At 47.7% G+C, this 27,273-nt stretch overlaps 1 protein-coding gene across 1 annotated transcript; it reads left to right on the top strand.

Annotated features, from left to right (window-relative positions):
- Positions 1–6,048: 6,048 nt before the first annotated feature.
- Positions 6,049–24,109, top strand: Naaa (N-acylethanolamine acid amidase). Its single transcript, XM_057773150.1, has 11 exons — positions 6,049–6,316; positions 7,226–7,390; positions 9,705–9,831; positions 13,801–13,891; positions 16,626–16,702; positions 18,162–18,334; positions 18,446–18,508; positions 19,332–19,398; positions 20,907–20,935; positions 22,843–22,920; positions 23,398–24,109. The coding sequence occupies exons 1-10, from the start codon at positions 6,105–6,107 to the stop codon at positions 22,916–22,918; spliced, it is 1,080 nt and encodes a 359-aa protein (XP_057629133.1). The 5' UTR covers positions 6,049–6,104; the 3' UTR covers positions 22,919–22,920; positions 23,398–24,109.
- The last annotated feature ends 3,164 nt before the right edge of the window (positions 24,110–27,273 follow it).

Raw genomic sequence — 27,273 nt, 5'->3', positions numbered from 1 at the left:
TATTACTATATTCCTGGGTGGCGATATTGTCTACAATTATCTTGGGATTGGTTTACAATCTTCAAATTTATTTGTTTATTTATTTATGTATTTATTTACCAATCAACCTGATACTTAGATATCACGTTAACTTACCTCCCTTATAATTTTGAGAAAATTGTTGTAGGTGTAATACTGTGAATTTTTCAGCAGGTGTTACAGTTGTGGCAGTAAGGCAGGTCCTAGATCAGGGCCTGAATCAACTGAGACTCAGCAAAAATATTTAAAAGTAGCACACCTTCACAGGGAGAAATTTGAGCTTCACGGGCAGAAGCTCAAAGGACTCAGAGCTCGCAGGCAATTGCGAGCTGTGAAGTTGCTGGTGGATTTTGGGTCAGTGGTTCTCATGGCTCCAATCTGGGAATGCAAGCCTGTGTTCTAGGTGCAGGCATAGAGCTCAGGCTGATCAGAGCAGGCCAGACAGCAGCTGGACCTCAGAAGCAGACCCTAGCTTGGGTAGCAGCAGTGAGCCACATGGGTCAGAGAAGCTACAGAGGAGTTGTCACAGAAAGCTGCAGGCATCAGTTACTCAGCCACTTAGCTGGCAGGACTGAGCCACACAGGGGTAGGAGAGCTAGAAATTACCAAGTCCCTATTGTGGTTCAGCCAACCCAAACATTGCTCAGCTTTCAGGCAGTTAAAGTACATGAGACCACGCCCAGAGTCAGCCAGTATCCTAAAGGCTATTGTCTGGAAGAGTTCCCACAACAGAGGGGCTGCTGGGGCCTTAGCAATATCTTAATTTCAGTTTTTTTAACGTACAAGAGTAGAGACACTTTTCCCCCTAATTGTACAAAGACTTAAGAGAGTTCTTTAAATGCAAACAGGGTCCTCATTTAAAAAAAAAAAAAAAGGAATGTCACACTTTAAACGACAGTTATCCCTTGAGGCACATACAGTAATGGTATTTAAAATAACCACGTGAAAATGGCTGCTGGCTGTGAGTGAGAAGAATATGTCTGACAGCTTTTCTGTCTGTCTTAGACATCCTGATAATTTGCGTGTTAAACATTTATACAAAGCATCCTTGGCAAAACCAGGAACAGCTCTAGTTTCATCTCAGCAAAAGGCTGCTGGGGCGGACTTTCTGTTCCTAAATCAGCATCAAAGGGGCCTTAAAAGGAAATTGGGCCAAGGAGTAAAGCCATAGGGTGAAATAGGAACCCACTGCCCTTCTGGGAAAGGTTGCAAAAGCCGGAGGTAAAGGAATCGCCTGGGAAGCAGGTCAGGAGGAGAGGGTATGCCTCACAACTTCCTGTTTCAAGGCCTCATGAACCTTCCTCTTTTTAAAAGATAGAAACATTCTATAACTGTGACTTTAAATATAGAGCCAATGAAACACTTCCAACTCAGCATTAGTATATTGTTTTAAAGAATGAGAGCTTGGGAGGCTGGCGTGGTGCACATCTGTAATCCCAGCACACAGGGGACTCGGGCGGGAGGAGCAGCCTGGGGCCAGCCCAGGCTCTGTACTACATACTGGGAAGAAGTTAACTCTAGGGAAAAGAGCATTCGAGTGAAATGAAGTTCTCACCACGACTCCTCCCTCAGGCGAGCTGCTAATCTCAGGGCTGATGCCTGCCATCCCTGTAGCGTGTGTTCAGCATGGTGCTGTGAAAAATTTACAGAGTATCGATTTATACTCTTGCAGACTGTGACTCAGCATTGGCTTCTGTGTGTGTTGTATGTGGGGTGTGTGCATGTGTGTGTGCACATGGAGGCCAGAGGCCGACATCCAGTGTCTTCCTCTTCCTGCGTCTTCTGAGATGGAGCTGCTCTCTCTCTGAACGTGATGTTCAGATTTGGATGAACTGGGAGTGCTGTACAGTTTCGTTCCCTCTCAGCAAGAGGCAATTGAGGCGGACAGGCCTGGGATCCTTCGGCCTCTGCCTCCCCGGCACTGGGATCATAGGCCTGACTTTTTACGCAGACACCGGGATCCGATTCCCGTCGTCATGCTTAGACAGCAAGTGGTTTTCCAACTGAGTCATCTTCCCCAGGCCCAGCATTAGAGCCTCATAAACGCATCTTTCATTTTGTTAAATGTTGCATTCTTTATTCAACCGTTCATAATTTATTGTTTCCTGCCTAAAAACGGTTAGATGTTTCTGTTTAGAGCCTTTTGGGCATCCCTGCAAACACGACAGCCATAGAGAAACAACCATAGGAAAACGATCTGTGTGAGGCAAGAAGAGTCCTGCTCAGCGGCCGGTACCTGCTTTGAGCTTCTAGAGTCTGGCACGGGGCAGCTTTTCCTTTAGGCATTTAAGTGCAGTACAGTTTTGGAGAAAAAGTTTGCTGGTGGCAGTTATCTCAACCCCGTGTGCACAGCAAAGCTTATGACACCTTGAGGGCCTAGGGAAAGAGCAGGTGTAGTCTTGGACATACAGATCTTGTAGAGGTCACCAAGCTACAAAGCGCATGTGACATCTCCCTTAAGGATGGGTTCTGTTGTCTGAGAAACAAAGCTAAAAATAAAGGCTTAGGGAGGGAGAGTCTGGGGTAAACATAATCCTTAAGGGATTCAGATGTGGCTTGGCCCTACAGATAGCAAAGGTCTCCACCGGGCTGTTAACTGCATACACTCCCAGATGTCTGGGTGAAGACGGTATACATCCCTTCTGTTGAGGACAAGTTTGTATGCTTCACATCCCTGGTTTCCCTGGGGTTTATCTGTGAGCGAAAAGGCCTCATGGCCTCTGCAGAACCATGAGTAATAAACATGTTTAAATGTTCTTAAAACTTTCCTTTTTTTTTTTTTTTTTTTTGGTTTTTTGAGACAAGGTTTCTCTGTAGCTTTGGTGCCTGTCCCGGAACTAGCTCTTGTAGACCAGGCTGGCCTCGAACTCCCAGAGATCCGCCTGCCTCTGCCTCCCAGTGCTGGGATTAAAGGTGTGTGCCACCACTGCCTGGCTAACTTTCCTTTTCTTTATCCAAACTAGATAACAGACAAGTCTTTGCTAGAAATGGAATTGCTAGGCTGGAAGGTCTGTGGTTCCTTGATCTTGGATAATGCTACATTGCGTAGTAGCCCCACCCACAAGAGTTCTCTTCTACTGCAGCCATATCAACTCAGTGTTACTAGGCTCAAAAACTAGGCTTTTGCCTGTGAAGAGATTAACTGTTATACTATGCAGTTCAGTGGGTCCTGGAGAGGGGAGATAGACTGCCATTCAGTTTGGTTTTCTTTTTCTTTGTTTGTTTGATTGGTTTTTTGTTGTTGTTGTTGTTATTTTTTTCGAGACAGGGTTTCTCTGTGTAACAGCCTTGGCTGTCCTGGAACTCACTTTGTAGACCAGGCTGGCCTCAGACTCACAGAGATCTGCCTGCCTCAGTCTCCCAAGTGCTGAAATTAAAGGTGTACCATCACCACCAGGCTTGGTTTTCTTTTTAGTGCTTTTAACCATTTTCTATCTCTAATTATTTTAAGCTCTCTTTTTAAAGATGTATTTTTGTTTATGTATGTGTGAGCATATATGATCACATGTGTGTGAATGTGCCTAAGGAGACCAGAAGGTGTCAGACCCTTTGGCCCTGGAGTTAGAGGCGTTCATGAGCTGCCCAGCACAGTTGCTGAGATCAAACTCTGACCTCATAATACAGCAGCAAGCACCCTTAGCCCCTGACACTTTTTGTCATTTATTTACAGTACAAATATCTCCACAGATAGGACATGGTATATAAACCAAATTCCTATATAAAGTTTGACCCTGGGCGTTTTCAAAACCATTCCCAAATCCATTCTTCCTGGAGCTTCTCTCTCACCAGACATTTTACTATGAGCAAGAAGAAACCAGGTGGCAACTTCAGCAAGAGAATCTACTTCGTTAGTGTGCTGGCTGGTTTTATGTCAATTTGACATAAGCCAGAGTCATTGGAGAGGAGGGAACCTCAGTTGAGAAACTGCCTCCATCAGGTCATTTTCTTAGTGATTGATGTGGGGGGGCCAGTGCTGTGGAATAATCATTCTGTACACTATGAATATGTATTCTCATTGGTTAATAAAAAGCTGGCAAGCTGGTAGTCAGGCAGGAGATAGAGGAAACTGAGAACTCTGGGAAGAAGGTGGAGTCAGAGGGAGCAGGACCTGTAGAAAATGAGTTAACAAGCCACGAGCCATGTGGCAGAGGATAAATAAGAAATAGGGGCTAATTTAAGTGTAAAAGTTAGCTAGTAACAAGCTTGAGCTATTGACTGAGCATTTATTAAGCCTCTGACAGGGAACATCCATCTATAGCCCAGTCCTTTGTGGGTGGTGCCATTCCCTAGGCTAATGGTCCTGGCTTCTATAAGAAAGCAGGTTGAGCAAACCATGAGGAAAAAACCAGTAAACAGCACTCCTCCATGTCCTCTGCCTCAGTTCTGCCTCCAGGATCCTGCCCTGTTTGAGTTCCTGTCCTGACTTCCATCAGTAATGGACTATGATATTGAGGTGTAGGTTGAATAAACCCTTTCCTCCCCAGCTTGCTTGGTGTTTTGTCACAGCAATAGTGAACTGACTAAGGCACTTGGGAGCAGTGTTCTCTGCAGGGCTATAGAGAACAGTACCGTTCAGCATGCTGTCCTGCGTGACTCTTCTCTTGGAAGTTGCTGCTTCATCCTTCCTTCAAGAACAGACTTCTGGGGCTGGAGAGATGGCTCAGAGGTTAAGAACATTGCCTGCTCTTCCAAAGGTCCTGAGTTCAATTCCCAGCAACCACATGGTGGCTCACAACCATCCGTAATGGAGTCTGGTGCCCTCTTCTGGCCTGCAGGCATGTACACAGACAGAATATTGTATACATAATAAAAAAAGAACAGACTTCTGCCTCTTTGAGCCCCACACATTGATTGGTGGGGAGGGGCCCTGACATCATTGTGGGTCCCTGAGCCTGGCAGCTTCCCTCCAGAAACTAGATTCTAGTTGCTTGTCCCATCTGAGTTGGGCTTTATCTAACGCAGAAGAGCCATGACTTCTGTGTGAAGCTGAGGACTGACTCCTGGTGCTTGCTGTTATGCTATAGGTGGGGCATTTGCTTCGGAACAATGAAACACGACCTAGAGAGACCAAAGGACTTCAGCTTAGTGGCATACAGGCCATAAATGTAGACAAATCAGATGTAGTGAAATCAGATGTAGTGATGGGCCCTACTGGAGGACGGGGTAAGAAAGGATGGCAGTGGCGGCCAAGAAATGGCTTAGAGGTTATCTGGCAGCTCACAACTCTACAATTCCAGTTCCAAGGGAACCCTAACCCTAACCCTTCTGGCCTTTTTGGACACTAGGCACACATGAGGTGCTCAGAAATACATGCAAGCAAAACCACATATACATAAAATAATAAAGACCATATTTTTTAATGATAAAGAGATAGGAACACCTGAACAAAATAAACTAAGTTTCTCGTGCACGTTTGACTATTTGATTATAAGCAACTCTGCTATATAATAAAAATGTTCTGGTCTTACCAAGATGACTTTACAAATTCAGTCTCCCGGATATTGGGGACACAGAGGAGTCGAGGGAGCTTCAGGTTGGAGGTTTGCTAAGGTAGGCAGGCTTTGGCTTCAAACACCCTGACAAAGCAAGGCAGAGGCTCCTCAGACTGTGGCCCCGGCAGGTGACTTCCCTCCAGGTTCCACCACTAGTAAAATGTGAGTTAATAGTTGTCATTTGACTTGTGTTGAGAAATGGGAGTCAGCAAAAATAATAACGCACACATGGTTAAATCTGTAGCCTGGAGAGTTTTGCAGAGACGTTCTGCCCTTCAGAGTTTTAAAATGAGCAACTGTAGAGTAAGGAGACAACGACGCCTTTTTACCACTGTAGGGGTTTAACGCCCGGGACCAGCACAGCTCACACTCTCAGCCCACAGAGGTGGGATGCGGCCTCAAGCTGTGAGTGAGAAGCAGGTTTGATCCCACTGGGGCAGGAGGCGGGTGTCACTGCTTAGGTTCCTGGCGACGGGTGGAGCGACCTAGGGCAGGCCCCGCCTTCAGTGCTAGCACCGCCCCGATGCCACCCCCTTCACTTCCCGGACCGGGTAAAGGCTCCATGGTAGGGTGCTGGCCTCAGGAGCCCGAACCATGGGGACCCGAGCCACCGGGGCTGCGGGCTATGGGGCACACCTGGCGCTGGCTCTGCTGCTACTGCCGGGGCCCTGGTTGTCGGCTGGCGTCCCCGGAGCTCCGCCACTCTTCAACGTCAGTCTGGACGCGGCCCCGGAGCGGCGCTGGCTGCCGGTGCTGCAGCACTACGACCCGGACTTCGTGCGCGCCGCGGTGGCGGAGGTCATCGGGTGAGCGCGGGACAGGTCCGGGGAACTTGCAGCCGGACTCTGCTCCTCCTTCCCCTCGGTGCTACATCCCAGTCCTCCCTCCGTAGCACCGTGCAGTGCCCAGAGGGTGGCTGACACTGCGAGGCGGGTTAGGCTGTCAAGTTCAGTGTCTCCGGTGGCGCCCCCGCCTTCCAGACGTTTTCCGGGTTAGGGCGACGCACAAGGTATCAGTCACCCTGCCGGCTAAGCTGCGGAGTACGGCGTGCAGCTCACGAGCCTCTCCATCCCTGATTAGCCTGTCCGCCCTTACTCTCCATGGTGCCTGGCCCTGGAGAAGGAAGTGAATTCTCTACCATTGGGTGTTTTCTCAGCCCTTAGAATTTTCATTTTGGAAGTCTTGCTGGGAGTTTGTTTGACCCTGCTCCAATGAGTATATGGACAACAAAAATTGAACTTGGTGTAGTTTTTTTGTGTGTGTGTGTGGGGGGGGGGCATAAGGGCTCGGTGGGGTTTTTTTTTGGGGGGGGGCAGGGGAAGGGCATAAGGGCAGGAGGATGGACCCAGGAGGAATGGGAAGCAAGTGTGATCAGGATGCGTTGTATGAAATTCCCAAATAATTAATAAAAATATGTTGCGAGAAAAAAATTAAATCTTGCAGTAGCATAAACTGGCCTTACTCGTAATCCTTCTGTCTCAGCCTCCTGAGTAGCTGGGATTTCGGCCCTGCGCTAACGCTCGTGTTTATCCCCTACCCCCCCCACCCCCTCCACCCCGGTTTGGACTCTGGTTTACTGGAGCAGCAGCAGCAGCGCGCATTGTTTCAGTTCTGGGAAAATCTAGGCTCTAGCATTCCTCCCTCCTAGTCCACGCACACTTGCACCCTCGGTGCTTTGAGCAGGAGAAACGAGCTTCGTGCTTTGTCGTCTCTAGCGACAGGGTTCCCCAGTGGGTGCTCGAGATGATCGGAGAGGTGGTGTCGAAGGTGGAGAGCTTCCTGCCCCAGCCCTTCACCGACGAGATCCGCGGCATGTGCAACTTCCTCAACCTCAGCCTGGCCGAGGGCATCTTGGTCAACCTGGCCTATGAGGCTTCCGCGTAAGTGCCCCATGCTAGGGTGGATTAAAGTCAATCAACTGTCACCTGTCGGGGACGGTCACCCACGATGAGTGGGAGGAGGTGTGTTTGCTGTGAGGTGAAACAAGACAGTCCCTGCCGTTTGGAAACCACCTTGGGCCTCTGAGTCCCTGGGGAAATCTGAGCAGCACGCGCCTGGCAGGTGGACCTCCAGGAGGTCTACCCAAAACTTAGTTTTATATTGTCATCAGTCTAGGGGGCATCCTACTGTCCACACTGCTCAAGGGCTGGGGCTGTGACTGGATAAGCGTGCCTGTAGTGGCTGGAGTAGACCTGAATTCAGACCCCTGGCAGGGTCTGTCCGTCTGTGCCTGTAACCCAGTCATCCGGGTGGGGAAAGAGGAGAGGATCATGGGAACTTGCTGCTTCAAGTTCAATGGGAGAACCTGTCTGAAAAGTAAAGTGGAGAATTCGGTGCGATCCCTGAGACGGGGTAGGAGAGAGAGAGAGCTGGCTAATGTTGCCTGTCCCCTGGCCTCCAGAAGCCTGTCATGGCCCGTGTACTCTCCCTTCTCCTACACAGATAAAAATAAGATGGAATCAGAGGAAGATCCGGGCACTCCACACTTACATTTCCCACCCTGCTTGGACGTCCTGTTAGGTGCTTATAGCTTGGGGCTGCCTTAAGATGAAGGAGGTGCAGTCAGACACTCAGGAGGCAGAGGCAGGAAGATCTCTGGGTTCATGAATGGTCTGGTTTACAGAGCTAGTTGAGGACAGACAGGGACTCAGAAAAACCCTGTTTCTCTCAAAAATAAATAAGTAAAATAAGATTTTAAAAAATAAGATGAGTGAAGGTTAGTTTGTGGAGTAACAAACTAATCTACAGCAATTTTCCAACCTCAGAATAGCAGGGTCCCTCAGCGTTCTAACTGCTCGCCTTTCCAGGAGAAGACTTCTGTGGACTCCAGCCTGCTAAACTCAAGTGCCTTTCAAAGCAAACTAAGTTCATTTTGCCCTGTGTCTCAAATTAAGACGTTTATTAAATTGCCTAACTTTCTTTAGGTTCAGGTAGGAAGTGTGCTGCTCTCGCTTCTGAAGGCTGGCTATGTGAGAACAGTAACATTATGCTAAGTATGGCTACTGAATCTTCGTGGCCTCAGGCTGCCTAGGAGCACAGCCCTGGGGAGGGGGCGGTGGCATTTTCTGGTCTGTGAAGTGGAAACCAAGCCTCAGAGGGAACACTTGCTGGCTTTCTGGTGGCTGATGAGTCCCAAGGCCACCCAGAGTACCTCTCCGGAATCAGAGGCGTGTCCTTGTCCCCTGTGCTTCTGCAGAAGGGGTCACGTTGGAAAGACTTGCACACCGGGAATGGTGGCGTGTACTCCTTTAATCCCAGCATTTGGAATGCAGGGGCAGGAGGATCTCTGTGAATTTGAGGCCAGTCTGGTCTAGATTGCTGAGTTTCAGGACATGCCCAGAAAAGACTTGGCAGTCAGTCACCTTGCCGCCGTTTAGAAAACGTCAATTTTGAGAACACCTCTGCAGACTTTAGGCACTCACCATGTTACCTGGGTCCTCAACTCTATGCGGCCCTTTGGGCTCAAGATCAGAAACCTTAGGAGCCAAAACTTCACTAAACAAACCAAGCAGTGAGATAATACTTGTTTTCTCCTAATTATAAAAGTATCATTGAACCATTACAAAAAATAAGTAGTGCCAAAAAGTTTATTAAAAAGATTTTTAAATCCACTCATTTATTTATTGTTTGTTTTGTGATGGGTTTGCCCTGTCTCACCTGGAACTGTCTATGTACAACAGGCTGGCCTCAAACTCACAGAGACCTACCTGCCTCAGCTTCCCAAGTTTTAGGATTAAAGACTTCTGTCACTATGCCCTCCCTGGAGTTCCTTGTAATTTAATTAGTATTTGTGTGTGTGTGTGTGGGGGGGTGTTTGCTCTAACAATGCAAAATAAGAAGAGGGCAGCTTGGGCTAGCTTTGAATACCATGTTAATAGGTAACGTACCAGCAAGCGACGCTCAGAGGCCTAGCTGTGCCTTGCATACACACAGGACGTGGGGGAACATGAAACTCTTATCTGGTACATCTGTAGCAGCATTGCATGGGCCCACAGCAGGGTCTAGATGTGTTGTGTCCAGTTGTATTTTCCAGCCAGAATTGGAGTTCCATATCCTTGTACAAGAACATATTATAGCATTCGTGTCAACAGTAAGGAAGAAAACCTGATGCTTTGGGGGATTCATTTTAAAAACGGAAACCTCGCTCTCTGTTCCTGTTGTCTTCATTCATGTTGGAATTTTCCCTTTGCTCAGATTCTGCACCAGTATTGTGGCCCAAGACTCCCAAGGCCACATTTACCACGGCCGGAACCTGGACTACCCTTTTGGAAATGCCTTGCGAAAGCTGACGGCGGATGTGCAGTTCCTAAAGAACGGACAGGTACAGCCATGCGCACAGCAAGCAGCGATCAGGGGTAGATACAACCATGCACACAAGATGCCGAGATGGGGCGGGTACAGCCATGCGCACAACATGCAGAGATCAGGGGTAGATACAACCATGAACACAAGATGCCAAGATCCGGGGCTGGTACAGTCATGCGCACAAGATGCAGAGATCCGGGGCTGGTACAGTCATGCGCACAAGATGCAGAGATCAGCAGAGTTTCTGATCCAGGATAGGAGCGGTTTGCAGGGCACTACTCCCTGTAAGAGCCAGACACCAGGATGGGGACGTAGGCTCAGTGGATCATGAGGCGCAGGGTCTGGATCCTCAAGGCCATGCAAAGCTGAACTCAGTAGCAGGAGTCTGTGATTCCCAGTGCTCATGAGAGAGAGGCCAGCTGGCCTGGCATAGACTTAAAGAATCCAGGCCAACCAGCCAGGGATGGTGCCACCCACAGGGGACTGAGCCCTCCCTCATAAATCACTAATGAATAAACTGCCTTACAGCTGGATCTAAAGGAGGCATTTTCTCAGCTGGGTTCCCACCTTTCAGATGACTCTAGCTTGTGTCAGACTCTCCAGCCCTGGGGGACTGATCAGTCGTGCAAAGGTTTTGTACTCTCTGCACCTTCCGCTGCTCTCCCTGTTCGGGTGATGAGGGCTGCACAGTGGTGAGGGACACCCAGCTTTAAGGTGGGGTGGTTCTGGCTTTGCCTTGCGCGTCGGTCACTTATGGCCACTGAGAATTGCTCAATCCTGTTCTGCAGTCTCCATCTCAGAGGCATTAACATTTGCTTCTCTGAAGTAGCTGTTACGATAAATGAAGCCCTCAGGGTAAAGCAGATTGTAGGTCTAGATAAACAGCAGCTAAATCCCGGAGCTACAAAAATGACTTAGTGCTTAAGAGCACCGTCTGCTCTTACACAGGACCTGGCTTCAGTTCCCAGCACCTATGTGTCCCCTGAAAACCATCCACAATTCCAGCTCCAGGGGATTTGTTGCCCTCTTTTGACCTTCGAGGCACCAGGCACTCATGTGGTGCATATAACCTAATATTTACTATTGTCACGTGACTGGAAACATCTAGAGAGTAGCATTACTCAATATTGGTTGAATATAAAACGTGTACTAGCCCGGTGTGTAACCGGAGGTTTCCCTCCCTAACGCCAGTTCTTGAATAACCACTCTGAACCTTTATATTAATTACAAACTGTTTAGCCTATTATCTCAAGTCTTTCACAGTTCAGTCACCCAAGTTATTTTCACATTTTTCAGATGGAGCAAATTTGAGTAACCCAGTGAACAAGGTTATTAGTACAAAATTAAGTTTGGTTTGGTTTTGTTATTTCGAGACAGGGTTTTCTCTGTGTAACCCTGGCTGTCCTGAAACTCACAATGTAGACCCAACTGGCCTTGAACTCCCTTGTGCTAGGCGTAGGTGTTGGAATTAAAGGCATGCACCACCGTACCTAGCTTTAATATTAAGTTTTAAAAAGAAAAATACTACTCTAGGTCTATTTAATTTCTCAAAATATAAAAATATCGGCTAGCCATTCTAAACAGTACAAACTGTGCGCTCTTCTAGATGCTTCTAGATGCTTCCAGTAGACAAAGCCCGAAGATCATTGCTGGTGCTGTCTTTCAACCACTGCAGCTTGTGACTTGGTTTACGGTGATGAGTGCAGTGTTAAATGGAAGCTGGATGTAGGGTGGCTTTTCAAGCATTTGAGCTTTAGTCTGGTTGCTCTTGGTGAGTCGTTGCTGCTGTGAGCCACTAGCATTATGCAGTAAAATTACAGTTGGCAGATCTACAGACAGTCCACACGAGTGTGGTCTGGTGGAGAACCCGATTTGCAGACCTCCTGGAACACCTGTCTTTTCGATAGTCACTGTCAATTCTGTAGAAATCTCGTGAGGCCGTGGCTCTTCTCCCTTCCATAATGGGATTCATCCCGAAATATCCCAGCTGTGTAGAAATCATTCTTTAAACCTGGCTTTTCCTGTACTGGCAACTGAATGACTTCACCCACACCGTGGGGCCCCGGTGTGAAAGCATTCACTCAGTCAAACCTTTGTTCTCATAGCAAATCTACATAAAGCTGGTCCCCCACAAGTCTCCTTATTGACAGGGCTTGTTGACAAGAAAGGAGCCCTGAGCTGGAGAGACAGCATGTCTGCCCTTACTGATAAACAGGTCAGGGTGACCCTGAATTCTCTAACAGCCAACTCAGAAGAGTATAGCCTACTGGCCTTTGCTCTGCCCTAACAAGCTATTAATATTCTGTACTTACCTTCATCTCTCATTTGACACAAGGTCTTATACTAGGAAATTACCTGTTTGTACCTTTACCCCTAAAATATACAGGAAGAAACCTTGGGGTGCTAAACCAGCCCCAGAGAAAGAAATTCCTTCTCACCTGGGACCCAGTGGATACAGCACCCTGATACTTAGCCCAGTGGGGAGGAACAAGCTCCACCCCAATTGTTAACCCTAAGAAATGCATGCTTGGTATCATTGTTATTTACCAGAAAATTGTTAACAATGTCTATGTCGGTATAGAAACTGGAAACCTTGGGTGGGAGAACAGCGAGGAACATCAAAGAGAAACATCGAGGGGAACATCAGGAGAGCATTAGAGAGAGCATAGAAAGAATAAAAAAAGAATAAAATGATTAAAAAAAAACTTATGTGAGCTAATTTAGTTTGTTTACTCTCAGACCTTGTTAGTCAGGTTTTTACCTCTACAGCAATCCTTCTGGATCCTGGGAGCTTTAGTGGGGCTTAAACACAGCATAACCTCAATATGTTCCGGTTGTTCCCGACTCCACAGACCTTAGAAACATAGAGCATCTCTTGTCATGAACTTCAAACACATTTCCAGTTAAACCCCACTTGCTGCTTTCAGAATGGAAGTCTTCTGAGTGAATAATTGTGTTTCGCAGACACACAGAATGCAAAGGGTGAGAAACAATCTGTTAGGCTGACATCTGCCAGTTCAGACTCAGATCTTTAAGTGTCTTAGTAGCTGTCTGACTTAGCAGTCGGTCTGGTAACTACCGTGACTCCTGCAGATTGACACCACGGGTGGTGTTGTGAGTCGTCTGCCACCAGTCACTGCCCAAGCATCAGCAAGGTCCTTGGACAGAGCCGCAGGCACCACCATTACTTCATGCTTTACCAAGCATTCTCTAAAAAGCAGTTTGAAGAGCAGGGTGTGGTGGTGCACACCTTTAATCCCAGAGGCAATGGATCTTTGAGTTCAAGGCCAGTCTGGTCTTCAGAGCAAGTTCCACGACAGCCAGGGCTGCACAGAGAAACCCTGTCTCTAAAACCAAAACAAAACAAAAAAGCAGTGTGGACGCTGGAGAAATGACTCAGCGGTTAACAGCACTGGCTGCTCTTCCAAAGGTCCTGAGTTCAATTCCCAGCAACCACAAGATGGCTCACAACCATGTGTAATGAGATCTGGTGCCCTCTTCTGGCCTGCAGGTGTACATGCAAGCAGAACACTATAGATAATAAATAAATCTTTTTTTAAAAAAAAGCGGTGTGGTTCTAGTTAGAAGCTAGGGAAAGGAAGGCCGCCCCCCCCCCCGCCCCCATCTGTTTCACTAGCTGTCCATGGACCCCTCTCCCAACCAGGTAAAGAGCACCTGTTCCAGAATGCTGTTTCAGAGTTTCATTCTGTTATGTTGAAATCTCTAAGGGAAAAAAATCTAGGAAGCTGGGTATGGTGGCACACACTTTTAATCCCAGAACTCAGGAGGCAGAGGCAAGTAGATCTCTGTGAGTCTGAGCCTATCCTGGTCTACATATAGCAAGTTCTAGGCCAGCCAGGACAAAACAGTGAGACACTCTCTCAACAAACACACAAACAAAAGTGCAGAAAAGTGTAGGGGACTTAAGTGATTTCGATTTGCTTTCTGCTGGGTGGTAAATGATGCTCTCTTTTCTTGATTTCAGGTCGTGTTCACGGGGACTACTTTTGTTGGCTATGTAGGATTGTGGACAGGTCAACGTCCACACAAGTTTACAGTGTCTGGTGATGAACGAGGTGATTAAAACAAACTCAGGAGCATTTTAAAGCAAACCCTTGTTGAGGTCTTCTATCTGCTTCCTTCACTCTCAACCAACAGAATATGTGGAGGGAGACTTCTAGAACCAAGGACTTGTACTTCCTGTGAGATGGGCAGGTGACCACAGGCGGTGCTGGGACCGCACGAAGGTTGCAGAGGAGTGAGGGTGTAGGTTGTCCCTAAGGTCAAGGACTAGGGAAGGCCTGACCTATGTGACCCCAGTCTGGGTCTGCAGAGGCAAGGGGAAGATCATTTCTGTGGTCTGACGGCAACGGCAAAGATGGTGAGTATCATGAAATGAACAGTCGGGGTAGATACGGCAATAGCTGTTACTATTGGTGTAGTCCAGAAATGCATACAGTCTGTGTAGTCACAGCAGGGGGTAAGGACATTGGAGATGCAGAGGAAACTGCACCCGTGTGCAGGGCTGTGAGGAGGGGCTGGGCTTTAAGCAGAATTAAATGCCATAGGAGAGTTTCAGACCAAAGAGCGAACAGGTTCGTTCTCTCTCTCTCTCTCTCTCTCTCTCTCTCTCACACACACACACACACACACACACACACACATTTGAAACAATAGGATCTTTGTTATAAGCGTCCTGAATGCTGGGCTTGCAGAACTACCATGATCGTAGCTCTGATTTATGTTTTGACCTTCTTTGGCTGCTCAGTAGAGATTGAACCGTGTTGGGTTAAGACCGAGTCAGAGGAACACTAAGGGGCTATTGAACTCATCCACTGGTCCACGACCCCGTCCACAGGCAACTTTTGTGAAACTCTTGGATTTGACATGTGTACGCTCAGACATTTTCTCACCGACACAGGCAGGGCTGACCCTAGGGACCATACATGAGGCAGGGCTGACCCTAGGGACCATACATGAGGCAGAGCTGACCCTAGGGACCATACATGAGGCAGGGCTGACACTAGGGACCATACATGAGGCAGGGCTGACCCTAGGGACCATACATGAGGCAGGGCTGACACTAGGGACCATACATGAGGCAGGGCTGACCCTAGGGACCATACATGAGGCAGGGCTGGAAACCGAGGAAAATGGAATGTTAGCTTGTGGGAGGAAGAGGTTCTTCTCGGACTGATCTCTTGGGACCTGCGCCAGTCATTCTGTTTGCTGACAGCTCCATGTCATTGCCCAAACCTCATGGGGACATTGTTTGCTTCCATAATATGTGGGAAACCCAGGGAGAGGCGACCTCTTGCCTCTGTCCCCAGGGGCTCAAAGCTAAGGAAGAGCAGAGAATCCACATGGCATTCCTCATCTGATGACCTGAGTGGCATCGTGATGTTATTGCTTCATTTGGATAGGTTTATTCATGTGTGTGTGTGTGGTTTTGTTTACTTGTTTGGTTTTGTGTGTGTGTGTGTGTGTGTTTTGTTTTTTGAGACAGGGTTTCCCTGTGAAGGCCAGGCTGTTCTGGAATTCAACTCTGTAGACCAGGCTGGCCTCAAACAAAGACATTCACCTGCCTCTGCCTCTGCCTCCCAAGTGCTGGGATTAAAGGCGTGCACTGCCACCACCTGGCCCAGTATTCAGCTTTTTATAGCTGTGTAATTTATTCAACATTTTCTCAAATATCAGTCATGAATGAATCTGAATTTTTGTTGTTGTTGTTGTTGTTGTTTTTTTTCGAGACAAGGTTTCTCTGTGGTTTTGGAGCCTGTCCTGGAACTAGCTCTTGTAGAGCAGGCTGGTCTCGAACTCACAGAGATCCACCTGCCTCTGCCTCCGGAGTGCTGGGATTAAAGGCATGCGCCACCACCGCCCGGCATGAATCTGAATCTTAAATCCAAACCACAGCATGACAATGTTTAAATGGTTTTGTGTGTGTGTGTGATGTCTACAAATTTCTACAAATGTATATATTTATTTAACAAGCTTTGATTCCATCTTATGAATTAAGATGTTTGTTAAACTGATTATTGGAATGTCAGCAATTTAAAATAACTGAGTTAGTCTGTAACATACAAAACTGATGAAATGCTCTCATATTTAAACTTATTAAAGATACGCCAGAAAGACAAAGTTTGCCACTTCCTTCCTAAAATTTGTTGAGCAGCTTCCCTTGAAAGGAACAGAATTTAATTTTGACTGAGATAATTATTGGTAGAATGAGTTTATCTAACATAATCGCTATTGAATCTGGTACAAAAGATTCTGTTTTCAAAACCGGAGGGAAGCTGGGCATGGTGGCACACACCTGTATCCCAATGCTCTGGAGGCTGAGGCAGAGGAGTAGCACATTAGAAGTCTGCCTTGAGCTGCATAGGAAGCTCCTGCCTCAAAATGTAAAAAGATAAATAAAAGAGAAAATGGAAAAAGAGAGATCAGTGAACATCTGCATGTTTTTGTTCATTACTGTATGTATATGTGCACGCACTTGGTATAGATGTTTTGTGATTGGCTGACTCTCAGGCTTAGGGCCAGTGAGATGACTCAGCAGGGAAGGGCACCTGCTGTCAAGTCCTAGGATCTGAGTTTGATTCCCCAGGGCCCACACAGTGGAAGGAGAGAACCGGCTCCTGCAGCTGTCCCGTGACTCTCACGTACATGCTGCGGCGCACACACCTAAACACACCATCAGAATAAAAATGGAAATAAACATAATAAAGAACTTTTGAAACTAAAAATTATTTTTTAAAATGTGAATGGTGCTCAGACCCTACACTGATCGACGCTTCTCTACACCTGCAGATAAAGGCTGGTGGTGGGAGAATGTGATCGCCGCCATTTCTCTGGGACACTCTCCGATCAGCTGGCTTATCCGCAAAGTGAGTACTGACGTTGCGTCCACCTCCCCCAGGCTCATCTAAACAGAGGGACCATATTGCAGGGCTCTGTGTCCTTTAATAAGACGGATGTTCTTTCCCAAGAAGAATAAGCTATGCAAACATTAACAATAAGGCTGGATACGACCAACAGTGACATGGGCAGATTTTATCAGTAATGTACTATTGCAACAGAGACAAGAATGGGGGTGAACTGAGCTCAGCTCTGGTTTGTATGGGGGGGGGGCTGGCTGGTTTAAAGGAAGAATAGGAGGATAAGGAAGGGGGTGAAGGTTCAGAGAGGACACACATGAAATAAATGTAAAAAAAAAAACTGTAAAAATATCTCATCTTTCCAGCAATATGAACAAGACCTTGTCAGGGCCTTGAGGCTAATGTGTCGTGCGATAGAACCTTTTGTGACACCAACTTTTTTTTTTTTTTTTTTTGGTTTTTCGAGACAGGGTTTCTCTGTGGTTTTGGAGCCTGTCCTGGAACTAGCTCTTGTAGACCAGGCTGGTCTCGAACTCACAGAGATCCGCCTGCCTCTGCCTCCCAAGTGCTGGGATTAAAGGCGTGCGCCACCACCGCCCGGCGTGACACCAACTTTTGAATTGTCCTTTCAGTGACTCCTTTCCCGTCCCCATACTTCTGAGTGCCTTAGTAGGATGGTAGCTGTGAGATGACTTTCTCTCAGAAAGGGACAAGAGCGACTGTGAGGGTGGCAGGGATGGGGGGTCCCTAGGGCAGGGTGTTCTCAGCAGCTGAACTTGGCGAAGGAGCACAGATGGAAGTGGGGAGCTGGGCAGTGATGCTCGTCACTGTGCATGCCTCAGATCTGTGCCTGACTCCACAGACTTGGTCTGGCTCCTCGTCCTGATACCACACACCATCTCTCTGTCCCAAATCTTTGACCTGAAACTCAGTCCCACACCCCCTCCACACCCTGTAGCTACCATCCCACTGTGAGTCCTGTTCATCCCCTGGTACCTGACTCTTGTGCCCAAAGTGAGGATGGGTTCTTTGTTGTGGCTTCCATCATTATTTTACCATGTCACCCTTGCCTGGTCATGTCTGTGTTCTTGGAGAATTTGTGGAGAGCAAGAATGAGGCTCTGCTCTCCCACCCCCAACATGTCATCTACTGCAGAGCCGTGACCAAGAAGTGGCTTTGGGAGAACACCTGAGTGGGGAGACATGGCCAAAAATCACGCCCCCTAAGTCTGAGGGAGCCAACTCCAGAACTAGATGACAGCTCTGTCCTTCTGTGGGCTCTCTGCTGAAGCTGGGGGGTTGTGCTGTTTGTTTGCCTCCCAGGATGCCCGGGGTCTACAGGGTACGGTCAGGAGTTACAGGTTACAGCCATGGCTTAGCCCCGGAGGCTGTACTTTGGAATGTGTGCCCTGCCATGTGGGCCTCTCCTTGGGATGCCGTAGCCAATACCGGTTTGTCCTGCTGTTCAGACCCTGAGTGACTCAGAAGACTTCGAAGCAGCTGTTTTGACTCTGGCTAAGACGCCCCTCATTGCTGATGTGTACTACATTGTTGGGGGTACCTCACCCCGGGAAGGGGTAGTCATCACCCGGGACAGAGGTGGCCCAGCGGACATTTGGCCTCTTGACCCTTTGAGTGGAGCGTGAGTAGAATTACAGCCTCATCATCAAATCTCGTTTGCTGGAGTGGGAGTTATTTTTAATAATTCTTCTAAATGCCCCTGGATAAGGTGAACGGACACGCTCTATTGCAGGTGGTTCCGAGTTGAGACAAATTATGATCACTGGAAACCTGTACCCAAGAGGGATGACCGAAGGTAGACTTTTTGTTCTTGTCTTGTTACGTGTCATTGAGACTGAGTCTCACTCTGCAGCCCAGGCTAGCATGGAACTGCCTTTAAGCCTGGACTAGCCTCAAATTCAGAGTAATCCTCTTGCCTCAGCCTCCCGGGTACTGCGATTAGATGCTTGAGCCTCCCTACCCAGCCCTGAAGATAGACTTCCAATATTTTCTCATGGTTAGGGAACGGTCCCCTTCCTACAACAGGGGCCTGCCTACAGGTTCCATCTCCTTCCAGAAAATATGCCCTGACCCCTCACCAGAACCTGGACGGGTAGAGTATATGGAAGAGAAAGAACCTCTTGGTAGCTGGTGGGAACTAGAAGGGTGGGGTTGGCCCTGGCCTCAGGGTCAAGGAGCCCTGAATCCCATCATGAACCCTATCAATGACTCTATGAGGACAGGAAAGAGACTAGGAAAAGCTGGATAATGGCTGCTGCTAACAGGCTTTCTTTGGAAGGAAGTCATTTTCCATAAACCAATCAGTCATTGCCCCGCTGATACAAGGCTGCATCGCTCTTTCTACTGTGAGTCATTGGGCTACAGGAAGTAGTGTATCTCCCTAATCTCTGTTGTCCCGTGTGCTTGGCGATATCGATTGCTGCAGCAATTGGTCCAGGTTCCCTGAGCACACGGGATGAGTGGGGTCTAGCTGAACAAATCAGATGAAGCGGGAAAGAAGGTTGGGAGCCAGAATCTGAAGGAGACTAAGCCTTGCTCTGGGCCTCTCTAAATGACATCTGATGAGGGTCAGGGTTTCCCTGAGGCACCTGGTGACCTTTGACCTATTGTCCTTACAGAACACCAGCTATCAAAGCCCTAAATGCCACAGGGCAAGCACACATCAACCTGGAGACCCTTTTCCAGGTAACTCTGTCTCCTTGCTTACCTTCTCTAGGGTGTTGCTGTCCTAAGAGCGCAAAAAAGTCTCTGAATTCAAGAAAAATATTGCAGTAAAAGTTGAAGACATTTTAAAAGCCAGTTAATATTTTCTGAGTTTGGGTCTGTATAGGTTAGAGTATCTGTCTTCATCTAAGCTTCTTGTCATATTAGAAGAAATGAGCACAGTTATATATTTGCTGTTTAAAAGAGAAAGAACAGGAGCCAGAGAGATGACTCAGTGGTTAAGAGCACTGGCTGCTCTTCCAGAGGATCCAGTTTCAAGTCCCAGCAACCCCATGGCAGCCCATAGCTGCCTGTAACTCCAGCTCCATGGACTCTAAGGACTCTAATGCCTTCACACAGGCATGCAGGCAGGGAAACACCAAAACACATGAAATAAAAATAAACAGATTGGGGCTGGAGAGATGGCTCGGTGGTTAACAGCACTACCTGCTCTTCCAAAGGTCCTGAGTTCAATTCCCGGCAACTACATGGTGGCTCACAACCATCTGTAAGGAGGTCTGGTGCCCTCTTCTGGCCTTCAGACATACACACAGACAGAATATTGTATACATAATAAATAAATAAATAAATAAATAAATAAATAAATAAATAATAAATAAATAAATAAAATAAACAAGTTGAAAAAGAGAGCGAGCAAGAATTTAAAAATCTACAACAACCATCCTGAGATACACTGGAATGTTAAGCGGTTATATTCTTTTTTTTTTTTTTTTTTTTTGGTTTTTCAAGACAGGGTTTCTCTGTAGTTTTGGAGCCTGTGCTGGAACTAGCTCTTGTAGACCAGGCTGGTCTCGAACTCACAGAGATCCGCCTGCCTCTCCCTCCCAAGTGGTGGGATTAAAGGCGTGCGCCACCACCGCCCGGCTTTTTTTTTTAGTTTTTCAAGGCAGGGTTTCTCTGTAGCTTTGGAGCCTGTCCTGGAACTAGCTCTTGTAGACCAGGCTGGCCTCGAACTCTCAGAGATCTGCCTGCCTCCGCCTCCCGAGTGCTGGGATTAAAGGCTTGCGCCACCACTGCCCGGCCTCTTTTTTTTTTTTTAAATATTTATTTACTATGCATACAATATTTTGTCTGTGTGTATGTCTGCAGGCCAGAAGAGGGCAGCAGACCTCATTACAGCTGGTTGTGAGCCACCATGTGGTTGCCGGGAGTTGAACTCAGGACCTTTGGAAGAGCAGGCAATGCTCTTAACCACTGAGCCATCTCTCCAGCCCTATTCTTTTTTTTAAAACACTTATTGTGTGTGTGTGTGAGTGTGTGTGCTCAGAGGACAACTTATGGGAGTTGATTTTCTCCTTCTTCCATGTGGGTTCCAGGGACTGAACTCAGGTCATCAGACTTGGTAGGCAGCTCCTTTACCTGCTGAGCCCTCTCGCCGGGCACATGGTTACAGTCTCCTTGTATGTACTCTGCACGTGTGTCTTCTACCTTTTACTGTTTTCTTAATATGATTTTTTTTTCCTGTGCAGGTTTTATCTGTGTTTCCTGTTTATAACAAGTAAGTTGATGTTCAGCACATCTCATTGTCCCCCAGAAAAATGTTCCTGTGACCAGGTGTTTCAGAGCAGAAGCTCCGGCACTAACTGCCTCTAAAAGCGAGCTCAGCTGCCTGTCCTGATGTGCCAGTTAGAGGAAGAAAACAAAGGCACGCTGGGAGGTACAACAAGTAAAAGGGTCAGTGAGTCCAAACTCATCTTGAGGGGGCTGGCAGGTGCTTAGGTTTTAAACAGAAGAACTGGAGAGCCAGGCGGTGGTGGCACACGCCTTTAATCCCATCACTCAGGAGGCAGAAGCAGGCGGATCTCTGTGAGTTCGAGGTTCACTTGGTCTACAGAGCAAGTTCCAGTACAGGCTTCAAAGCTTCACAAAGAAACCCTGTCTCGAAAAACAAAACAAAAAAGAAGAAGAGGCTGCTGCTGCTGCTGCTGCTGCTGCTGCTGCTGCTGCTGCTGCTGATGATGATGATGATGATGATGATAATAATAATTGGGGGAAGAGTCAAGAGTAGCTCCTCCTAGTGAGGCCGTGGTCTAGCTGATCCCTGTTCCATTCTGGTCCCCACCTCTTAAGGGAATGGGCTGGTTCTTAGAAGACGTGAGTGTGTCCCGTAAGACTGCGCTGTTCCTGGAACCCCAGTTGACGCAGGTTTAGGATAATGACTGGGGACATTTAAGTGCATTTGGGGGAACTGGAACAGGTCAGTGTAAAAATGGACAGTAAGATGCGTCCATGTATCTTAAGCCTGGAATTGGGTTGGTGTAGTTACGCAGCACCAGTCTCTAGATAGGCACCCCTACTAACATGCTGTATTCAGAGTGACACACTCACATGCCCATGTGCAAAGGGGAGCGGTGATCCAATGAGACATATAAAATTAAGGTGGGGTGCCCGGCTTTAGCCCTCTCTCAGTTACCGTGTGTGCCCAGTGAGGAGTCACCTCTCATCTAAGAGCTTGTTACCTCTTAGATGTTTCCCAGGGATCCTTGCTCCCGGAGGCAGCAGTGAGCCAAGCCAAGTCTCAGGGGACACATACTATTGTTGAGGGGGAGGGACGGGTACACATGTTACAACCAGGTGAGAAATTCAAGAAAAGCAAAGCCAGCAGCAGGATGGGGTGACCTGGACGAGGCTGTCTCTCAGTCCGCAGGGGGACAGTCTTCATGAGTTCATGAGCTCCCTGATAGACCTGGCTTTTGCCAGATTCCAGTTTCTGCTACCTACTCACGCTCTTCCTTCTGCTGAACACTCACTGTCCGTGCTTCTTTTTCTTTATTTTTTTTTCCTAGACAGGGTTTCTCTGTGTAGCCCTGGCTCTCCTGGAACTTGCTCTGTAGACCAGGCTAGCCTCAAACTCAAAGGTCTACCTGCCTCTGTCGGCCTCCCAAGTGCTGGCATTAAAGGTGTGTGCCACAACCGCCAGGCAATTGCATTTCTCTTTTTATGTATTTATTATTTTGATTTTTAAAAATATAATTTTAGTTATGATTGATGGCTTTATTATTATCCCTCCCCTTTTAACCTGTGCTCTTGACAACCCCAGCCTGAGCTAGGGTTTCTCTGGCCTGTAGCCTGTGATTTTACCCACACGCTCTCCTAAGGGCAGGGCCACAGGATGTCCCTAGTGTGCTCTGAGGGGTAGCTGTACAGAAGTTGGGGGTCCCTTTCACCATGACAGCAAAGAACAGAGGTAGCCGCCCAAGTCACCACCACAGCCTGAAGCTCCGAGGAATCAGAATTTGAAAGTCCATCTCGGCTTTCGGGGGTGTTTCAAAATAGGCAGAAAAAAACACTTAGACTTCTTGACTTACATTTTAAACCTTCTGCCTCTGCATTCTTACCAAGAGATGGGGCGGGGAACCGTAGGGGAAGCTGATGCATGTGTAAGAAAGGGTTCTGTTATTTTAGCTTCACGATCTACACCACGGTGATGAGCGCCGCCCAGCCTGACAAGTACACGACTAGGATCCGGAACCCAAGCTGAAGGTGAACAGAGTGCGCCGTGCTGGGCCGGGAAGGATTTGATGATCCATTAGATCTGTTACTGCTTTGGGGAGGGGGAGGGGGACAGTGCTTCTCACAGACGATGGTGACCTCCCTAAGACTTAAAAGTACATAATACTTTCGGGTAAGTATTTAGCATATGATGGCCAATCATTAGATATTTTTAGCTATTTGTATTTTATGTATGAGTGCTCTGCAGGCCAGAAGGTTCCAGTGAGCCCAAGGGTAGAGGACAGACATAAGGGACATAGGGACAGGAGTTCCTTCATGCTGTCCCTGAACTCGACCTTCTGAACAGCACCTGCTGTAGGGACCCTGGGCTACTGCTCAGGTCTCTGGATTATTAAACCTGGCCTGATAGTTTGGTCAGCCTTTTAGCATGGGAATACAAATCTTAAAAATTACATTTTTCAAAAATTTTTGTTTGAATTAAATGCATGTAATTTTTCTTCCTGGCAGGTGATTATTGTCAAAAGGCCACATCTCAAAGACTAGGACAGAGAGAAATGGTGTACTCTTTCCCAAGCAGCTTGGCCTCCTCCCTCGTTCAGCTTTTCTGTCTTGCGGAGACGTGGACAGCAGCCCATTGTCTTGCATCCTCCCCACATCCTGGTCCCCTTAATATTCCTTAACAGCCCATGCTGACTGCAGCAACTCATATAACCAGGGTCAGAGGTCAAGGTGTCAGGGTGTTTCTGGCTGGCCTCAGTTTCCCATGATTCTGTGTTCCTGCTTCTGCCTTTCTGCTGAAGGCATGACAGGGCATGACAACTGTCATGGCAGGGCTGGTGGACAAGCCCGGGGAAAAGTTTCTCCTGAGGCTGGGTGAAGCTCATGACAGTCTGCCTAACAAGTGCAAAGCCCTGGGTTCCGGCCATAGCGCCACAGAATAAAGGAACAAGTAAGTTTCTCTGGAAAGTGGAGAACTGTAGTTTGAGTCGAGTCTGTTTAAACGTGCATTCATTTTGATTTCATATTTCCAAATAGCGACCCCCTCCCCACTTCTTATACACTTCTAAATGTATTTTTATGTGGACTTTATTTTCTTAAAAAAACCTACTTTCTTACTACTTTTGAAAATTTATATAAAACCAAGTGATTTCCTGTCATTGTTTGTCTTTTGTTAATAAAATGTCAAAAGATGTTGTCAGGGAAAATAAAAGCTTGTGGACATCAAGTGTTGTGTTCTACCCGCTTTCCCTGAAACCTCGCGCTTCCGTTTTTAAATATAACTTATTGTTTTATATTTCCTAGTGGATGTAGGAAAGGGAACTAAGTATAGATTTCTCTGTAAATATTCATGGGAGACTTAATACCTATTTAATATACTCAGGCATCTTGGATTTGCTAAAGGATGATCTGGGAATGTAGATTAACGGTCATCTCATCTCAGCCTCATCTTGAGTGTATTGGTCCCTGGAAAAGGCAGAAACAACACACGCAGGCCCACGTGCATGCATGCGTGTGCGCGCACACACAGGCCCACATGTACACACACACACACAGGCCCACGTGCACGCATGCGTGCACACACACACAGGCCCACGTGCATGCGCGTGCACACACACACAGGCCCACATGCACACACATACACACAGGCCCACGTGCACGCATGTGTGCGCGTGCAGCGCGCGCGCGCGCGCGCGCACACACACACACACACACACACACACGGCTCGCGTGGAGCGGCTGGCATGCTGCAGTCACATGACCTCTGCGGGGTCACCGTTCTCTGTTTCTGGGTTAAGGAGCTCAGGCATCCAGGACTGGCTTGGGGAACGTACCTCCTAATCCACAAGAGTAAGAGGATCTAGGACTGGGGTGTGTGTCCCCCACCCAGAGTGACACGTCACACCCTGCAGACTTGCCTCCTGTCCTCAGGCCCCACTTGACTCAGGTTGCTGGTCCAGAGCTTAAAGGTGGATATTGCAAATGTCACTCAGGGCTTGAAACGCACTGCCAGGCTTGCGAGTGTCACCCTGCCCTCCGAGAAGACAACACCAGCAAGTTCCACCCACCAGCCCTGGAGATGAGATGACCAGACATATGGGTTAGGTGCCTGCCTCCACGCGTCTCGCAACTAAGCACCGAGAAGGTAAGGGGGAGCTTCCTGGCCTGTGGGAGAGAAAGGGATAAGACGTGAGCCCAACAAATGAAGGTAACGTGGCAGGAAAAAGGTTTCATCGTGGACAATATGGGCATCCACCTCCCCCAGCAGCCTCAAGAGTTTCCTGTCCCCTACAGCCTCCATCCAGGCAAAACCAGGATGTGTGGCTCCCATGAAGGAATGTTCAGGGAGCCAGTATGAAGCAGGGTTGGAGACTAAGTAAAGACATTTCTGACAGATATTAAACACAGAGGTTCATGGAGAGAGGCACTTGGAGAGCAGTGAGACACCCAAGGATGCCTGTGGCCTTCTGGGTGAGTCAGCTGAGGTCCCTTTACAGTGGGTTTACATACGAGCTTAGTGGTTTTCAAATGTCTTCTCTAAGGCTTGCTAAGAATACTCCCCCATACACACACATGCACACCACTTATTTTTAAAAAACTTTGGATTTATTTTGCATGTGTAATAGTTTTTCCTACACATATGTATGTGTAACATGTATATGCCTAGTGCCCATGAATGTCAGAAAAAAGGCGTTGGGTTTCCTGAAACCGGAGCTATGGATGGTTGCCAGCTGCCATGTAGGTGCTGGAAACTGAAAGAGCCACAGGGCTCTAAACCACCGGGCTGTATCTCCAACCCCCAACACACTCACACACACACACACACACACACACACACACACTGCCCAGAGTGTAGCGCATTTTCCTTAGTGAACAGGCTGTAAGGCAGGTCTGTAAAAGGCACCGTTCAGGGTTAGGAAAGAGCAGGGTGTATTCAGTCTTCTATGTTCCTTGATTCTTTTTTAAAAAAATCTTTCTTATGGTTTATGTAACTTTATTTTATGTGTGTTGATGTGAAGGTGTCAGATCCCCAGAACTGGATCTTCAGACAGTTGTGAGCTGCCATGAGGGTCCTGGGAATTGAACCCGGGTCCTCTGGAAGGGCAGTCAGCGCTCTTAACTGCTGAGCCATCTCTCCAGCCCCTGTCCCCTGATTCTTACATAAGCAGTTCACTTACCCTTGGCCTGGGTAGGAATTCATGCATCATTCCAGCCCTAAGTAAGCATTGCTTGTTTGTTGCCTCCAACACCTCTGTATGATGTCTGTGGGAAGCATGGACTGACTGTCTCACTAAGCAACTGTGACTTCACCAAAGATGCTTGAAGTTTCCCATGTGTGTGCATGTGTGTGTGCCTGGGTGTGTACGAGCATATTGTGTTCCTAGGGACCTGTGTGCATGCCTGGGTATGCCTGGGCATATGTGTGCATGTATGTGTGTGCCTGGGTGTGTGTATGCATGTGTGTGTGCGCCTGGGGCTGTGCACGCTTGCGTATGAATTCGAATCCCAAACCTCTCCTCTTCTACTCTGTGGTTTAATCATTGGGTAATATTTTGATCAATGAGGATAAAAATGGTAGTGTTAAGAGCATCTAAGAGGTCAGGCATGGGTGGTACAGACCTGTAATCCCAGCGATTCGGGAGACTGAAACAAGAGGGGCACAAATTTGAGTCCAGCCTGGAATATTTAATATCCCAAAATGAATGTAAAAAGGGGAGTTAGGATGTAGCTCAGTTGGCAGAGAGCCAAACCAGCATGCATGAGGCCCGGAATCACATAAACAGGCATCGTTGGCGCATGCTGCATGCCTGTTACCTAGCACTCACACAGCAAAGACCACACAGACAGAAGTTCAAGGTTATCCTCAGTTACACAGTAAGTTTGAGGTTAGCCTGGAATACATGAGATCCTGTCTCAAAACAAAACAAACAAGACAAGTAAAAAAGGGCTGTGACCCAAAGCTACAGAGAAACCCTGTCTTGAAAGAACAAAAGGGGGAGGCTGTGGATATAGTTCAGTGGTAGAACATGTGTCTAGCATATTCCAGGCCCCGAGTTTAATCCCAATGCCATAAAATAATAGTATCGCCGGGCAGTGGTGGCACATACCTTTAATTCCAGCACTCAGGAGGTAGAGGCAGGGGGGATCTCTGTGAGTTTGAGGCCAGCCTGGTCTACATAGTGAGTTCCAGGGCTACACAGAGCAAACCTGTCTCAAAGAACAAAACAGAATCTAAGAAGGAAACGTGCCATTTGTTCTTGTGGGTGAGAAGGGAGCAAGGGTTTGTAAGAGCTTAAAGATGGCAGAGAGTGTGAAAAGCATCTTCGAAACCTTGAAAGCTACCAGCACGCTTCTGGATCCTGGAGGAAAAGACAGTAGAGAGTG

Source organism: Chionomys nivalis, chromosome 6 (genome assembly GCF_950005125.1).
Source record: "Chionomys nivalis chromosome 6, mChiNiv1.1, whole genome shotgun sequence".
Taxonomy (NCBI): Eukaryota; Metazoa; Chordata; class Mammalia; order Rodentia; family Cricetidae; genus Chionomys; species Chionomys nivalis.
This window is presented reverse-complemented; position numbering and strand designations above follow the sequence as displayed.

Coding starts and splice junctions, on each gene's coding strand:
- Naaa (XM_057773150.1), top strand. CDS start 6,105: ATGGGGACCCGAGCCACCGGGGCTGCGGGCTATGGGGCACACCTGGCG. Junction 19,399..20,906: donor ACCTGGAGACCCTTTTCCAG/GTAACTCTGTCT, acceptor TTTCCTGTGCAG/GTTTTATCTGTGTTTCCTGT. Junction 20,936..22,842: donor GTGTTTCCTGTTTATAACAA/GTAAGTTGATGT, acceptor CTGTTATTTTAG/CTTCACGATCTACACCACGG.